Here is an 18,834-nt window from a genome sequence, read left to right on the forward strand (position 1 = left end):
GGGGTAGAGAATTCCAAAGATCCATTACCCTCTGAGTGAAGAAATTCCTCCTCATCTCAGTCTTAAATGGCTTACCTTTTATTCCAAGATTGTGTCCCTGGTTCTTGATCACCCCCACCAGCCAGGGGAAACATCCTTCCTGAATCTAGCCTTTCAAGTACTGTAAGAATTTTGTATGCTTCAATAAGATCACCTCTCATTCTTCTAAACTCTAGAGAATATAGGCCCAGTCTCCTCACTGTCTCCTCATAGGACAATCCCGCCATCCCAAGGATCAGCCTGGTGAACCTTTGTTGCACTCCCTCTATGGCAAGTATATCCTTCCTTAGGTAAGGAAACCAAAACTGTACACAATACTGTGGTCTGCAAATACTGCAAAAGTGCAGTCTCATCAAGACTCTATACAACTGCAGCAAGACTTCTTTACTCCTATACTCAAATCCTCTTGCAATAAAGGCCAACTTACCATTTGCCCTCCTACTTGCTTACTGCACCTGCATGTTATCTTTCAGTGACTTATGAAACAAGGACAGCCAGGTCCCTTTAGACATCAACACTTCCCAATCTCTCACCATTTAAAAAATGCTTCGCATTTCTGTTTTTCCTACCAAAGTGGACAATTTCACATTTTTCCACATTATAATCCATCTGCCATGTCCTTTCCCACTCAATTAGGCTGTCTAAATCCCCTTCAAGCCTCTGCGTGCTCCTCACAACTCACATTCCCATCCAGTTTCGTGTTATCAGCAAACTTGGAAATTTTATATTTGGTTCCCATGTCATATTCACACGTCAATAGCTGGAGCACAAGTACTGATCCTTGTGGTACCTCACTAGTCACAGCCTGCCAACCTGAAAATGATCCATTTATCCCTACTCTTTGATTTCTATCTGTTAACCAATTCTCAATTCATACCAGTATATTACCCCAATCCCATGTGCTCTAATTTTGCTTACTAACCTCCTGTACAAAAGCCTCCTGAAAAGCCAAATGCATCATGTCCACTGGTCACCCCTCATCTATTCTGCTAGTTACATCCTCAAAAAACTCCAACAGGTTTGTCAAACATGATTTCTCTTTCATAAATCCGCATTGACTCTTCCCAATCCTACCATACTTTTCTAAGTGTCCAGTTACCACATCCTTTATAACAGATTCTAGCATTTTCCCAACTACTGATGTCAGGCTAACAGTTTGTAGTTCCCTGTTTTCTATTTCCCTCTTTTCTTAAATAGTGGGGTTACATTTTCTACCTTCCAATCTATTCCAGAATCTATAGAATTTTGGAAGATGATCACCAATGCATCCACTATCTCTATAGCCACCTCTTTCAACACTCTTGGATGTAGATCATCAGGTCCAGGGGATTTATCAACTTTCAGTCCCATTAATTTCTCCGTCTGCTCTTTTTACTAATACTAATTTCTTTTACAAAAACAGAATTACCTGGAAAAACTCAGCAGGTCTGGCAGCATCGGTGGAGAAGAAATCAGTTAACGTTTCGAGTCCTCACGACCCTTCGGCAGAACTGAGTATAGTTAGGAGAGAGGTGAAATATAAGCTGGTCTAAGGTGGGGGGGTGGGGGGAGAGAGAAGTTGAGGGTGGGGTGATTGTGGGGATAAGCAAGCAGTGATAGGAGCAGATAATCAAAATATGTCACAGACAAAAGGATCAAAGAGGTGTTGAAGGTGGTGATATTAACTAAGAAAAGTGCTAATTAAGAATGGAAGGCAGGACACTCAAGGTACAGCTCTAGTGGGTGACCGCAGGTGTTCTGCAAAGCGGTTGCCCAGTTTGCGTTTGGTCTCTCCAATGTAGAGGAGACCGCATTGGGAGCAACGAATGCAGTAGACTAAGTTAGGGGAAATGCAAGTGAAATGCTGCTTCACTTGAAAGGAGTACGCCCTACGCCCTCATCTCAATGAATTTCGGGCTCGGCATGATGCTGAACTCTTCTTCCGCCGTCTTCGTCTCCGTGCTCACTTCTTTGGGCAGGAGCCCTCTCCCCGTTCAACGGATCCTTTTACTCACCTCCAATATTCTCCCTCCACCTGGACCCCTCCCTCTGGATTCTTACCTTCTCTTGATCTTTTCATTGAGAACTGTCGGCGTGACATTAGCCGTCTCAATTTTTCTGCTCCTCTCACCCATTCTAATCTGTCTCTCTCTGAACTTACTGCACTCCGTTCTCTCAGGTCCAACCCCAACATTGTCATCAAACCCGCTGACAAGGGTGGTATTGTTGTTGTCTGGCGCATTGACCTCTACCTCGCGGAGGCTGAGCGTCAACTCGCAGACACTTCCTCCTACCTCTCCCTGGACCATGACCCCACCACAGAACATCAAGCCATTGTTTCCAGGACTGTCACTGACCTCATCTCCTCTGGAGATCTTCCTCCCACAGCTTCCAACTTGATAGTCGCCCAATCTCGGACGGCCTGCTTCTACCTCCTACCCAAAATCCACAAACAGAACTGTCCTGGCAGACCGATCGTGTCAGCCTGTTCCTGCCCCACGGAACTCATTTCTCGTTATCTTGACTCCCTTCTCTCTCGCCTTGTCCAGTCCCTTCCCACCTACATTCGTGATTCCTCTGACACCTTACGTCACATCAACAATTTCCAGTTCCCTGGCCCCAACCGCTTCCTCTTCACCATGGATGTCCAATCCCTCTACACCTCCATCCCCCACCAGGATGGTATGAGGGCCCTTAGCTTCTTCCTTGAACAGAGGCCCCAACAATCCCCATCCACCACTACTCTCCTCCGTCTGGCTGAACTTGTTCTCACACTGAACAATTTCTCCTTTAACTCCTCTCACTTCCTCCAAATAAAAGGTGTGGCTATGGGTACCCGCATGGGCCCCAGCTATGCCTGTCTCTTTATGGGGTATGTGGAACATTCCTTGTTCCAGTCCTACTCCGGCCCCCTCCCACAACTCTTTCTCCAGTACATCGATGATTACTTCGGTGCTGCTTCATGCTCTCGTCGGGACCTGGAAAAATTTACTAATTTTGCTTCCAATCTCCACCCCTCCATCATTTTCACATGGTCCATCTCTGACACTTCTCTTCCCTTCCTTGACCTCTCTGTCTCAATTTCTGATGATAGACTGTCCACCAATATCCATTACAAGCCTACCGACTCCCACAGCTACCTCGACTACAGCTCTTCACACCCCGCTTCCTGTAAGGACTCCAACCCATTCTCTCAGTTCCTTCGCCTCCGTCGCATCTGTTCTGATGACGCTACCTTCAAAAACAGCTCCTCTGATATGTCCTCCTTCTTCCTTAACCGAGGTTTTCCACCCACGGTGGTTGACAGGGCCCTCAACCGTGTCCGGCCCATCTCCCACGCATCTGCCCTCACGCCTTCTCCTCCTTCCCAGAAACATGATAGGGTCCCCCTTGTCCTCACTTATCACCCCACCAGCCTCCGCATTCAAAGGATCATCCTCCGCCATTTCCGCCAACTCCAGCATGATGCCACCACCAAACACATCTTCCCTTCACCCCCCCTGGCGTCATTCCGTAGGGATCGTTCCCTCTGGGACACCCTGGTCCACTCCTCCATCACCCCCTACACCTCAACCCCCACCTATGGCACCTCCCCATGCCCACGCAGAAGATGCAACACCTGCCCCTTCACTTCCTCTCTCCTCACCGTCCAAGGGCCCAAACACTCCTTTCAAGTGAAGCAGCATTTCACTTGCATTTCCCCTAACTTAGTCTACTGCATTCGTTGCTCCCAATGCGGTCTCCTCTACATTGGAGAGACCAAACGCAAACTGGGTGACCGCTTTGCAGAACACCTGCGGTCTGTTCGCAAGAAAGACCCAAACCTCCCTGTCGCTTGCCATTTTAACACTCCACCCTGTTCTCTTGCCTTGTCTGTCCTTGGTTTGCTGCATTGTTCCAGTGAAGCCCAACGCAAACTGGAGGAACAGCACCTCATCTTCCGACTAGGCACTTTACAGCCTTCCGGGCTGAATATTGAATTCAACAACTCCCCCCATCCCCACCCCGTTTCTCCCCCCTCCCCCCTTTTTTTTTCAATAATTTATATAGATTCTTCTTTTCCCACCTATTTCCATTATTTTTAAATCTAAAACTAAAACTTTGTTAGTCTTTCCACCCCACCCCCACTAGAGCTGTACCTTGAGTGTCCTGCCTTCCATTCTTAATTAGCACTTTTCTTAGATAATATCACCACCTTCAACACCTCTTTGATCCTTTTGTCTGTGACATATTTTGATTATCTGCTCCTATCACTGCTTGCTTATCCCCACAATCACCCCACCCTCAACTTCTCTCTCCCCCCGACCCCCCCACCTTAGACCAGCTTATATTTCACCTCTCTCCTAACTATACTCAGTTCTGCCGAAGGGTCGTGAGGACTCGAAACGTTAACTGATTTCTTCTCCACCGATGCTGCCAGACCTGCTGAGTTTTTCCAGGTAATTCTGTTTTTGTTTTGGATTTCCAGCATCCGCAGTAGCTTTTAGCCACTAATTTCTTTTAGTTCCTCTGGTATTCCTGGGAGATATTTTGTATCTTCCTCCATGAAGACAGATACAAAATATTTGTTTAGTTCTCTGCCGTTTCTTTACTCCCCCATTATAAATTCTCCTTTCTCTGCCTGTAATGGGCCCACATTTGTCTTTTCTAATCTTTTCCCTTTTACATCCCTATAGAAGCTTTTACAGTCCGTTTTTATGTTTCTCGCTAGTTTACTTTCATATTCTATTTCCTCTTTTTCTTTATCAATTTCTTGGTCCCCCTTTGCCGAATTCTGAAATGCTTCCAATCTTCAGGCTTATAAAGTGGTAACTTTATAAATCTCTTCCTTTGATCTAATAGAATCTTTAACTTCGCTTGTTAGCCATGGTTTGATCATCTTTCCTGTAGGGTTTTTGTGCCTCAAAAGGATGTAAATTTGTTGTAAACCATGTATTAATCCTTTAAATGCTAGCCATTGCTTATCTATCATCATACCTTTTAATGTAGTTTCCCAATCTACCACAGCCAATTTTCCCCTCATACCTTCATAGTTCACTTTATTTCGATTTAAGACCCTAGTTTCAGATTGAAATACATCACATTCTAACTTAATGGGCCTGAATTTCCTCGGAGTGGAAATCAACGTCGGATTGCCATTCCATGCTCAGTTTCTTACCTGATTTTTCTTCTGGGGAGGTGGGAGGGGAGAGGGTCAGGCCTTGGGGCTGGGGTGGTGGGTGGTGGGGGATGGGGCTCGGGGGGGGTGGGGGGGGGTCACGCCTCAAGGTGGGGAGGGGGTGTGCAGGTTGTGTAGGTGAGAGTCGGGCCTGCCGCGGGCTGGGGGAGGAGTCCCGGGTAGGTGGGGGAAATCCCTGGGGGAGGGGGGTGCAGTCGGCAGAGATTCTTGGTGGATGGAAGAGTCCCATGTTGGGGGGGGGGGGGGGGGTGGTAGTTGGGGTGAGTATCCGTCTCCCCCCACCCCCCACTAAGGGGGGAATGGGGGAGTCCCATGTTGGAGGGTGTCAGAGAGAGGTCAGAGAGCCAGGGGAGACCCCTGGTGGTTGGGAAAGGGAGGGGAGTCCCGTGGGGGTCGGTCTGGTTCTGTGCAATAGCTGCCCAGAAGTTAGAAGTACTTTTAATCTTTCTATCTTTTTCTGGGAAACTACTGGTGTAACCCAGTCGGAGCCATCCAAAGTTTGTGATTTAAATTGCATTTTCAGATGGTTCCCAGTGCAAGGCCATTGCCTAGGGGCAGTTTGCACTTCTGGGCAATTGCCATGCAAGCCTTACCTGGGAACTTCCAAAGAAGATTTCTCAGCGTATCTTTGGGATAGCTCCCCCCGCCCCAATCTGATGCTGGGGAGCTAGGAAGTTAAGGCCCATTGTAAAATTCCATCATATTATGGTCACTCTTCCCTAGAAGCTCTTTTACAATGGGATTATTAATTAGCCTCCCTAATTTATGCTAATCTTTCCGGGAACTCCATGTTTGAATCCCTTCAATCAAGTTTCCGCCCTTGCCACAGGACCGATACAGATTTTATTAAAGTCACAAGTGACATCCAATATGACTATGATAAAGGTAAACTACCCCTCCTCCTCCTTCTTAACCTGTCTGACACTGTTTACCACACCATTCTCCTCCAATGCCTCTCTACTGTTGTCCTGCTGTTTGAGACTGCATCCGCCTGGTTCCTTTCTAAACTATCTGATTGCAGCCAGAGTATCCCTTGCAATGGCTTCTCTTCACAATCGTGAACTGCTTCTTCTGATGTTCACCAACAATCTATATCCTTGGTTCCCTCTTATTTCATTTCCACATTGCTGCTCCTCTACAACATCACCAAAAACACAGGCCAGAATTTTCCCATCGGCTATTTGGGGCGGGGCCCACTCGCCGATGGGAAAATGATGCGGGATGATGTCGGGAGGAGCCCCTGATGTCATCCTGGTCCATTTAAATTTTTAGGAATGTGGGCGGACAGCGAAATCAGCTGTTCACACGCCGACCTGTCAATGGCCAATTGAGGCCAATGACAGGATCATTAAGCTCATTGAAAGGCCTGCCTGTCCAACCCTAAGGCTGGCGGGCAGGCCAGGAGCCCCAGCGGGCTTCTGAAAAAAGATAAAACCTCATTCACTTGCGGGATGAGGTTTCATCTCAGTTTTTAAAAAGTTTATTAAAGTTTCACTCATATTTATTAACACATCCCATCTTGTGTGACAGTGTCACATGAGGGGGACATATTAATAATGTGTTTCTTTCTCTATTTTTCAAGTTTTTTAAACATTCAGCACTCTCCCTGAGACAGCACTTAGTCTCAGGGAGCAGGGTGCTCTTTCGCGCACATGCGCAAAAAAGCGCACTTTGACAGATGGGGAATCCCTCCACCCCCTGCACAGGAAGCGCATAGCGCTTCCCGTTGGGCAGGCTGCTGGGTGGGCCTTAATTGGCCCGCCCACTCAAAATAGCGGCGGGCCCCGTTTTGGCGGCAGAGTTCGGCTGCCCGCCTGCCGCCGAGCCGGTGATGCCCGCCCATCAAGGTCAAAATTCTGGCAGCAGTGTTAGTTTTCACAGGCATGCTGTGACATCCAATTCTGCCTAACACCACCTCTCTCAATTCATCCACTGTTGTTAAACTATCAGACTGCAATTCTGACATGCATTACTGGATGAGCAGAAATTTCATCCAAATAAATGTTGAGGAGGCTGAAGTCATTGGGCAGAATTTAGCAGGCCGCCCGACGGGAAGCGCTATGCGCTTCCTGTGCGGTGGGGTGTTCCCCAACTGTCAGATTGAGCTCTTTCGTGCATGCGCGTGAAAGAGCGCACATCTCCCTGAGGCAAAGTGCTGCCTCAGAGGGATGGCTGAAAGGCTGGCAAATATAAAAAATAGAACCGCAAAATATTCACTAACGTGTCCCCCTCATGTGAAAATGTCACACAAGATGGGACATGTTAATGAAATAAACAAAAACTTTATTAAACGTTTTTAAAATTGCTATCAAACCTCATCCCGCCACTGGATGAGGTTTGTAAAAAAAATCACCTACCCGCCTGCCCGTTGGGCCCATGCGCCAAGCCGAAGTTCGCACAGGCCCCTCAAAATCGTCGATGATTGGCAAGTTAAGGGCCTTAACAAGGCCTTTAATTAATGGCACGTGCGCGCCCCACTGCATAGCACGCCCACCGACTGAAATATCGCGATGCCGCGCACTGACATCGGGACGCTCGCGCAACGTCAGCGCACGACATTTTAAGCGCTGGTATGCGGGCTCCACCGCCCGCACGCCAGCCAGAAGATTCTGCCCATTGTGTTCTGTCCTTAGTTCAAACTCCATTACCTAGTTACCGACTCCATGGCCAGGATTTTTAGCATGGTGGTGTTTTCCTTCCTGCCATCTGAAGAGTCAGCAGAGAACACACTCCCTCCGATACTGGATGCCCTGCAGCCATTTAACGCTCCCTTAAGGGGTCATTAATTAGCAACTTAAGGGCCTCAATTGGGGCAAGAGTGGGCAGGCTGGCCTAGGCCTCGCCTGTCCCACAATAAAATTGCGGAGAGGTCAGGGCAGACAAGAGTCCAGTGGGAAGGCCACCCAAGGAATTTTACAGACCCCCCCATCTACAAACCCACCTGGAGGGGAAGGTAAAATTCTTCCCATTTTTCTCTCCCTGTTTGAGGCTGAACTAGACTATTCGCAGCCTTGGTTCCATATTTGACCCCATGTTGAGGTTCTCACCAAATACAACGCCATCACTAAGATTACCTATCTTCGTAACACCCCCTGACTCCACCTTGGTTCAGCTCTTCTGTTGCCAAAACCCTCAACCATGCCATTGTTAGCTCCAGACTTGACTATTCCAATGTACTCCTGGCCAGCCTCCCACATTCTATCCAAAACTCTGCTGTCCGTGTCCTTACTCACAGTGTCTCATTCACTTATCACCCAATGCTTACTGACTACATTGGCTCCAGGTTAAGGAATGCTTCAATTTTAAAATTCTCATCCTCATTTTCAAATTCCTCCATGGCTTTGTCCCTCCCTACCTCTGTAACCTCCTCCAGCGTCATAACCCTTGGAGATATCTGCGCTCATATAATTCTGATCCCTTGAGATTCCCAATTATAACTGCTGCACAAGTGGTGGCTGTGTCTTCAGTTGTCTGGAATCCCTTGGAATTCCTACCCTTTATCTCTCTGCCTCTCTAATTCTCTTTTAACCTTTAAAACACTCCTAAAAACCTAGCTCTTTGACCAAGCTTTTGGTAATCTGTCTAATATCACCTTAAAATGGCTTTGTGCATTTCTGTGAAATGCCTTGGGCCATTTTAATACGTTAAAAGCAATATATAAGTACAAGTTGTTGTTCAATGATATGAGCTGGACTTCTGTGAAATAATGTCCAGATATTCAACATCAGCTAAATCAAAATCAGGATTATTTCTCTCACATAGACCTCTTACAAGTAAAAGTTTAAAATCATTAAACTTTTTAAAATAATAATAAACATATTTACTCACCCATGTGACAAAGCAGTGACCTACATCTTCTGGCAGCTGTTCATACTTCTCCAGTTCTTTCAGAAAGATACTGAGAAAAATAGACAGTTTGAATTATCTAGGAATTACACTGCACTGTCCCTCTATTTCTGTGGTCTTGTGTGTTTAATCTTTTTGCTTATTTAGTTCTGTGAGTGGTCAAAGTATCATTCATATAAGAAATCTACAAACCTTGACAAGCTAACTTTTTCAATAAAACAGTTAACTGGAACCACAATTAGGGCAGAAACCAACTGTTAATATACTGGCTTACACTTGACTGGTTGAACCTCCAAGTAGCACATGACAGTTGGAAGAATTCAATCACGTTGTGCCGTGTGCACTTATAGACCATAGCATCAAGTGGCAATAGAAATCAGTGGGTTAAATGTTGCACTGGTTTGCTAATTTACTCATACATGTGCCTAGGCAGCAAGTGTTTGCAGACAACTTAACCACAGGGGGATCACAGCCAAGACTGATACTAATCTTTCACAATTCTACAAACAAACTTCTACCAGGGTGGATAGGAAAACAAATCTAAATCAATTTTTGTTCCCTAACTCAGGGTGTTGAGGCTAATTGCAGTACCTGTTCCATCACCCCAGCTAAGCCTGGTTAATTTAGCACATTTCGCGATCAGCCCAAATATATTCCTGATCTGTATGGCTCAGTTTCTTACGAGACCAATTTGCTAGGTGCTGGGGCAAGTCAGTGACATTGGAATGTTTAAGATTTCCAGCACTGGAATGTTGGGTTCAGCTTACACACAAGTGTTTTTTAAAAGTATGTTCAGAATCCTAAGGAATTTTCATATAGACCTAACTGTAAACTGCCTAAATATAGTACAAATCAGCTCAAATTTTGACATTGGTCAGAGGAGATATGAAAATAGCTGTTACTGGATGCTTTTTCCAAGCAAACTCCCTCATTTCACTGAAGCAATTAGACAGATATAGATCTACTTCTGCCACCTTCATTCTATAGGGGAGTGTCCACTGATCAGTGGGTTAGCTGGTCTCATGGAAGCTATCAGATCTGGAAAGCCTCTAGAGACAGCAGCCTGAGTTCCAGCAGTGTCTGAAAGACTGTACAAAAGGTGCTGACTAAACTTGCCCCCTACTGGCGCCAAACATTCCAATCCCCCTTTTTTTCAATAATTTATATAGATTTTTCTTTTCCCACCTATTTCCATTATTTTTAAATGTATTTCCATCCATTGTTTTATCTCTACCTTTTAGCCTATTTCGATCCCTTTCCCCCCACCCCACTCCCACTAGGGCTATCGGTACCTTGCTCGTCCTGCTTTCGACCCTTAATGTCACCTATTAGCATATTCTTTAGATAATATCACCACCTTCAACACCTCTTTGTCCTTTGTCTATGACATCTTTTGGCTATCTCCACCTATCACTGGCCGTCTATCCAGATCTACTTGTCCCACCCCGCCCCCCCTTAAACCAGCTTATATTTCACCTCTTTTCTATTTTTCCTTAGTTCTGTTGAAGAGTCATACGGACTCGAAACGTTAACTGTGTTCCTCTCCGCAGATGCTGTCAGACCTGTTGAGTTTTTCCAGGTATTTTTATTTTTGTTTTGGATTTTTTTTTTGCTTTTATTTAAGCAGTCTTTGTTTCTGTGCTGTGTGGACGTGAAAAAGCAAGTGATGAGAGGGTGTCAAAAAGGGGCAAGGGTCAGAAAAACTTGGCAGGATCTTATCCTTAGCCTTGTCCTCATCATCATCTTATCTTCTCCGTTGTCATCATCATAGTCAATGTGGAAGAAGGATCTTCCTTGCTGCTTCCAATCATTAACTTCCTCTTCCCCCTACTGCCCTGATAGTTCGGCAGGAAAGAAGGCATAAGCTAAGAATGGTGAGTAAAGTCCCCTTGGGATTAGGACAGAAAAGGGTGTGGAAACTTCTGGTGGTGTATTGTTTCACAGAGGTGCCATGGCAATTGTTTAGGTCTGCACCCATTAAATCACAGACTTCACTGATTTACCAATTTTTCCATCTCTCACTCTTTGAGGAAAGTGCATTTCTAACAGCTCTATGGCTTGCCATCTGATACTGGGGAGATCCCTCAGGTCTCCTGATATTCTTGAGCATTATGTGCATGTGACATTTTATAAGGTGTCATCCCATGAGCATTGAATGGCTTATATTCCTTTTGCTTTTTAAAAAATTAATTGTCAGCATTGGTGAGTCTCTAGCAAAGCTGGCATTTATTACCCATCGTTTGCGACAGTGTGGCTTGCTGGTTGCTTTAGAGGGCAGTTACTGGTCAACTACATTAGTATGGAATTGGAGTCCCATGTGGCAATAGGGGAAAGAGGGAGATAATGATTGGAAGCAGCAAGGAAGATCCTTCTTCCACATTGACTATGATGATGACAACAAAGATGATAAGATGATGATGAAGAAGCAGGCTTCTTTTCCTAAAAGATGTTAATGAACCAGTTGGGTTTTGATAACAATGGGCTCCTTTTTTTTACTGAAAGAGGGGGTCCCTGTTTTAAGTTTCCCCTTTTAAAGTGGTTTTGTTTTGAAGGTCTTTATTTTTTATGTCTGGGTTCCATTTAAAGTACAGTGTTCCCCGCTTTATCAGGCGAGAGCAGTGTGATGATGTCATCATGCTCTTGGCATGATGAAGTCATCGAGTCCCCGATGTGATGACGTCTTCATGCCCCTTATGTGATGACATCATCGTGCGACCAGGCCCAGTGATTCTTAGAGTTTGGCTTGTGATTCTGTTGATGCCATTTTGTCCTTACTGTACATTCAAGGAACATTTTTTTTGCTGCATTTTCAGGTACCCCCCCTGTACGAAAGTAAACTTCATTTTCATGCTGTTTTTTTTTTTACTGTACCCTGTACTAGTTGAGGAACTCTGTGGACTTTGTTTTTTGAAATAATTCTCTGCTGTACTGTGCAGTACTGTAATGTAAATACAGATACTATGCTGTAAACTTTGTTTTTCCAATTTCTCTGTTTGTGCAGTACATATCCGAGGAACTGCCGTGGAACTCTCTTTTTAAAAGTATTCTTTGCCATACAGGGGTACTACTCTACAGTACCTGTGTTTAAATTTGTACAGTATTTCTGTTATATTCAGTGATTTCTATTATTCGGCACAGTGCTGTACATGTATGGTACAGTGTTTCAATTTTTACATTGACTTTTCCAGGCAAAAATTGTCCTCAGGAACCTAATCCTGGCTTTAGCATTGATTCCTATGGGAAATCATGCTTCACTTGAAGGGATTCCACTTAAAGTGGTGACTTTCAGGAACACAACCACCATTTTAAGTGAGGGCTCCTGTATCAGCTCATTATTTTGAGATTTTTAAAAAACTGATCTCAAATTCGCAAACTGGATCGGTGATAATATGAATTCACATCTTTGGAATATTTATTCAGGCCTCTGGTTTACTAGTCCAGTGACATAACCACTATGCTACTGTTCCCATATTTGCAGCATTTTATCCAAAAGTATCTGCAGGTTACATTTATTAAAATGTTGTCTTTTTGCTTTCTACCTCCTTCCAATCCTCTGCTCATTTGTTTAGGTGTGTTCATTGGTTCCTTCATTTGAAGACATTCTTTAAAAAAAAGCCATTGGTGACCTGACAACCAATTCTGTGTGCCATTCAGGACTTACTTGTTATGAAATTCATAGATCTCCTGGATATTTCCAAATATAATATGTTCCTTGTTAATAATACCAGATGGGATCTCTTCAACTCCACAGGTCATTTCCCAAAAATAGGTCTGAAATGTAATAAATGGAAACAAAATTCCATGAATGTATGGAAAAGTACAGGGTGAGCTTCTTTCAGATCACAATTCTCAGTATCAGCATAATCACTTCTGTGTGTGTAAATGACACTTCACTGCACATTATTGACTGACACTTGACTGAACATTATTATTTTTAACACATGTTCAGTTCATATTCTCATCGGAATACACAAATTTCTTGCACAAGATTTTACCATGTTTTAAAATCTTTGCAAAAAGAGCTGCTTGCAGTCATATATCAAGAACCCTTTCACTTGGGTAATATGTTAAGAATATTATGGAGGCACATTGGTGCAGTCAAATGCTGCAATGTTCTATGTTTGTATACAGTTTCTTTTTTTGAACCTTAAAAAGCAGTCCCCAAATTCAGCTGACCCATCTGAGAAAGATTTCCCTGAGGCAGCAAAGAAAAAGTGGAGAGAAGGTCATCCTGCATCACCATGTTCAAAGACAGCAGACGGAAACCAGAATGTAGTTTGTCTGCTTTGCATTCCATTTGAATGATGCTTTGTGGCATGTAAGCAGCGGAACCTAATAAGATGGGGCAACAATAAATTATGAAAAGGTGGGAGAAAATTGTTCCTTCAAGTTATTTGTCAGCACTTTTAAAAATTGAACAGTATGAAGTAGAAAAAGAATGTGGTGCTGGTCAAATGGTCTTTTTCCTTCTCAATTAATAAATTTGCTCCCATTTTCAGATGTCACTTTACAAAGAAATACTAGGAAGCATTAATTATTTAGGGAAAATACTATAAATACAGTGAACAAAAATGTTAACACCAATGAAGAAAACCAAGAGATGGTTAAATTCAGCTGGTTTTCAATCAATAAATCTAAGTATCACAGGGTATTGGCTTAATAGTGAATTGCTGGAATTCTATGGTAGGTTCTAAAATCTACCTCTGATTTTCACTCCACCATCTGATGAAAATGAGCAATAGCATCTCCTGGTACCAGAATACTTTAATAAAGAGTTTTCCTAAGTTTGTAAAGCATACTTTGGCATAAACTGATTCTGCATGTTGTACAGACTGAGTGGGGAAACATTCATTGGCAGGCTGTGCATTTGTATAGGTCTGAGTATTGGTATACAGTCAGTCTTACAGCAATATGTCTATCCTGTATAAAATACATATCTGTAGTTCATAGCTGGATTAGCAACACTTGAAATGGGCTGGTCTTTCAAGGAATTTGACTCAATTTATTTTCTTTGCATATTAATAATTATATTAGTGCATTCTTTGACAATGTAATTCATAAAATGGGTTATCAAGGAATCAAGAAATGAATGAGTACGATTGATTTAGAGGGACAGTAACTAGTTACCAATGTTTTGGATCCACCCATCATCATTGATGAGCGAGTTATTACTGCCTGGCTCCAAATCAGATTCTAGTTTCATGGGAGAACTCTGCACATGGGACCACTTTCTCAAAAGATTTAAATCAATTCCTCATATGTTTGTGAGTTGCTTAAGAAGTCCAGGGATCCAATGACTCCTCCTATAAGCATTTTTTAAACTCAGTTTGACATTGCTATGGAGTTTTACTTCTTACAGAGTGAAACCTACACAGCGTCTGTTATGCATCACACCCTCCCACTGTTCAGCTGGAATCTCACTGGATTATATTGTCAATTGTGCATTGCCATGAAATAGAATTGCATACTATACATTCAACTCAGAGCACATTAAAATGTTACTTGGTGATAAATTTGATGCCAACTTGAGCAAAAGTTACCACCACAGGATTAAACATATATTAGATAGTCTGTAGGAGAAAAAAAGTGGATTGCATACCTCAAGACATTCATGTAAATCTCTAACGTATGCTTTTTCAGTCTGGAGGAGTTCAGCCATTATAAACCTGGAAAAGAAACAGAATATTTTGTTCATATTATTATTAAAATTTTACGCTGCTAGATATCAAAGCAAATCTCTAAATAGCTCTTTTAACCGAAAAGATTACAAACATTGTGAATCTGAAAAGGAAATGGGAAAAATGATTATGACATAACTGTAAACCTAGGTGTTGATCTTTGCTTCATTGAGGCATATTGAACAAGACAACTGGGAAATCAAGCATGAGCCTGTATAACCTGCCTCTTAAGCACAAGTCAGTTGTAAACCATTCTACCAAGTCAACTCCAATAGCCCTCCGGATCTTCTCAAAATGTGGCTCACTCACTATTGGGCAGCAGCTATCTCTCCCTTTAAATGTTCCTGCTTCAATCAGGACTCTTGGCACAATTTCCCTGCGTAAACAGCAGCAAATTTACATCTGGTTTGATGTGAATAAATCTATTTCTGCCTAAAATATATAATTATTGGAAAGCAGAGATCTACATACTGTTATTGAGTCCCATGTAAAGTCAAGATTTTTATTTCTAAAAACAACTTCTTTTTCATAATATTAGAGTACTGTACATGGCTGGACTGCTATCCTAGGAACAATCACTGGAGGCACATAAGAATAGAGGGATAGCGTTTCTGCTTGGTTGTGCTGGTATTTTTAGTCTAACTCATTTGAAATTGATGTAACCAGCACAAATGATTTTGGAATTTTAAACAAAAATCACTTTCAGTGTAAATAGAGTTTCTGTGATCTTTTGCTAGTTTAAAATATATCATGCCAGGAGCTCGCCCAGCCCTCAATACTGGCATGCCCCCAAGATTAATTAATAACAATTGCTAGTTTCCCCTTATTCCACTTATTTACAGACATTCAAGCAGGCTGTTTTGGATGTAAGGACATTAATAGGGATCCTTTAAAAGGTTTTGAAGGCAAATTGTTTTTAATTGACCAAGATACTGACATTGTACACAAAATCACTAGGAAATGATTCAGTATGTATTTTTAAAATCATTTAACGTAATTTAAAATTGGGTTACTCACAGGTAACAGGGTCGAAGTTGTGATTAAACATGCTTACTTTTTAGCTCTATTAATCAAACTGTACCCTGTTACCACTCTTAAATATTACAATGCATGTTTTTAAAACAAATTGCTTTTGAAAAAATATTGTTTTAAAACACTATTATTTGCATCAGTTTATGGCAGGCTCTGTTTGATGATATGCAAATGAGTCTTACAGAAACTCAAAGGAAAAACACTTCTCAAAACTTGCATAGTTTTTAGTGCAATTTGCTCCTGGATCTCTGATTCCAACAAAACCAAAAACTCCACCCCAAGGTCTTTAGGTAGCAGCTGTCATTATGCCCAATTTATGTTGGAGCATATTTCCACCAACAAGAGCAATAAAAATCAGAGAAATTTGATAGTACCCCAAATGGCCCTAACTGACGAAAACATCCTTAAAATGAACCACTGCTCATAGAACCGTGGAGAACTGGTGATCAAAAATAGCATTTAAATTCCGAATAGCTGTAAACTGGTGCTCTCACTAAATGAAGGAAAAAGCTTGCATTTATATAGTGTCTTTCATAAGGGATATCCCAAAAATGCCCCACAGCCAATTTCATAGGCAAATGTTGTGGCCAATTTGCAAACATCGAAATCTCAAGAAGAGCAAGTTGCTAAATGATTTTTGATGGCATTGGTTGAGGGATGAATATTGAACAAGGCACCAGAAAAACTTGTTATTTTCCTCCAAAAAGTGCTTATGCCCATTTTTGAACATGTAAGCAAGGCTCAGTTTAATGTCTCACCCGAAAAGTGGTATCTCCAACAACACCACACCCTTTGGTACTGCACAAGTCTGTCATCCTAGAGTAAGGGTTGAATATTACATTCCGGCCTCGAACCCGGAAATGGTGGCCCCCCGACTCCCACCACCGCTGTCATCTTATGCCGTATAAAACAGCAATGATCCAATTAATAGCTGCAGGGTGGGTTTGCAGCTCGCAACGTTGCTGGATTGTTGTTCCTCCGCCCAATCGGAGATGGAGGGTAGGATCTTTGGCAGCCGAATTTGCAGTCCATGACCCAGAAGGAGGTCACGGCCACTAATTTAAAGGGCTACCTGTCATGTCACAGTTCAGGTGCACCTGCGGTTTACTGCAGTTGGAAGCAAGCAGGAATTTTTTGAATTTTGCAAGTTTGACAAGCATTGGCTGAAGTAAGTTTTATTAAACTGAAAACTGTGAAATTCTACAAAGGGTTAGAATTAAATGCTTTTGGCAGGGAACACACATGCTTGCATTGTAAGCATCTACATAACATTAAGATCTGAATATTGAGCAACTGAATCATTATAGCATGTATTCCTCCATAGATGGCCGAGAGAAGGGTCCGAGAGGAGAGGGAGGGAAAAAAGTGCTGACCTGCACCATGCATCAATGGTGACTCCCTCCGAGCCCTCCTACAGGCTGTGACCACCAGGAGTGAGGTTTTAATGGCACTGGACAGGAAGAAAAGACCTCTCGTAATGACCCGAGCTGCCTGGACAGAGGTGGCTGCAGAGGTCAGTAGCATTGGTGTGGTGCCTTGAAGCCGGAGGCAATGCCAGAAGAGGCTAAATGACCTTTTGAGATCCACAAGGCTGAGTAAGTCTGCACTCTGTCTATCAGTCTACGTGGAAGGTATAGGGAAGGCTTGATAAGGGTACTTCAAAAATCCAAGGCAGCATTATGCACAAATGACAGTGCTTGTGGCCTTAATGCCTCTGTAGAGGTGTTGTCGTTGTTATGGGAGCGGGGGGTAGGTGGGTGGGCCTTAGAATTGAGGATAGTGCACAGCATATTGTCTGCCAATCATTGTGCATACTACGCATTCCTCGTAGCACTTGGACTTGTGATGAAATTCTTATCCCAGAGAATAAACATCACAGCAATGTCACACCTCATTTCAGGAAAAGCGGGCCCACAGTGCCCGGGAGACGAACAGAACTGGAGATGGCGTGCCCGACCTAGCAATCCTCATGCCTGGAGGATGAAATTCTGCTGTTGTCCACCACTGAATGGAGCCAGTCAATTGGCAGAGGCAAAACTGGAGGAAGTCCTTGGGGTGGTGAGATTGTAAGGGGCATTATCCAAATTTGGGACAGAGATGGGGAAGGGCTAGCGTGGGGGGGGGAGGTGGTGTGATGCCTGGCATGCTTACATGAATTGTAAATTTGTGGTTTATGCGTTCAAAGGCTGGAATGCTTCCTGGTAGAAACACCTCGTGAGGATGTTATAAGTGGTTTACTGCTTGTAAACTGTTATATCTTATAAACCATATATTGCTAATGATGTTGAATCTTGTGTCTTTGCACATCCTGTGAAGGTTGTGGAAGGCCAATTAATGCCGTTTCTTCTGTGTCTCCTCCACAGGTGAACCATCATCTTCTGAGCTCACCTGCCCCAAGGGACACACACTAGCCTCCAAGGAGGAAGAGAAAGCCTTGGAGGGTGCAGCATCACATCCTTTCCATGCACCAACCACCAGCACAGATACTGGCACCTCAGCAGAGGTTACCATGGTGGAAAGAGCGCAAGCACAATCTGTGAGGGCACTTCACATTTTCACATGCAACTGCCAGAGATTTGGGTGGAGCAGGCCTCGGGCAGGAGTGCTCATGGTGATCCTGAGACTGAGTCCAAGTTGGATGATGAGCCTCTGGAGTTATCTGTAAGGTGACAGATGCTGAATGTCCAGTGCGAGGTGCATGGAAATTTGGTAAATATACCAGAGGGGTTGCATGCTCTGGTCCTGACTGTGAAGGTGTTCATCCAGGCCATATGCACTACGATCACCCATTCTTAGAGCACCAAGCTTCCTCCATGGACAGACCAGCGACTGGAGGGGCAAACCCACCATATTGCAGAAGATATCATGGGTATGCACTCTGACCTGCACTCGATCGCCCTGGCTCTGTGCTCTGGGCCCTGAGCCAGGGTGACAGATGGACTGGGAGCCTGGACACTGAACCAGCTTCTGGTACCTCACAGGAAGGCAGGGAGTCCCAATCAGTCATCATGGCAGAGGTTGAGCAGCAGCTGCTGCCATCTGGAAGCATCTCTCAGGGCACTTCTGATGGGGGCAGCCTCT

General features: G+C 43.7%; 1 protein-coding gene across 1 annotated transcript in view; it reads right to left on the reverse strand.

The window, feature by feature from the left end:
* kalrna (kalirin RhoGEF kinase a) overlaps positions 1–18,834 on the reverse strand; it is a 1,015,085-nt gene that overhangs the window by 334,317 nt on the left and 661,934 nt on the right. The window contains exons 24-26 of the mRNA XM_078552171.1: positions 14,643–14,709; positions 12,705–12,814; positions 9,026–9,095 (exon numbers count right to left, since the gene is read on the reverse strand). Coding sequence (XP_078408297.1) covers positions 9,026–9,095; positions 12,705–12,814; positions 14,643–14,709 — 247 coding nt within the window. The remainder of the gene's footprint in view (positions 1–9,025; positions 9,096–12,704; positions 12,815–14,642; positions 14,710–18,834) is intronic.

This window comes from Cetorhinus maximus, chromosome 11 (assembly GCF_964194155.1).
Source record: "Cetorhinus maximus chromosome 11, sCetMax3.hap1.1, whole genome shotgun sequence".
In the NCBI taxonomy this organism is placed as follows: Eukaryota; Metazoa; Chordata; class Chondrichthyes; order Lamniformes; family Cetorhinidae; genus Cetorhinus; species Cetorhinus maximus.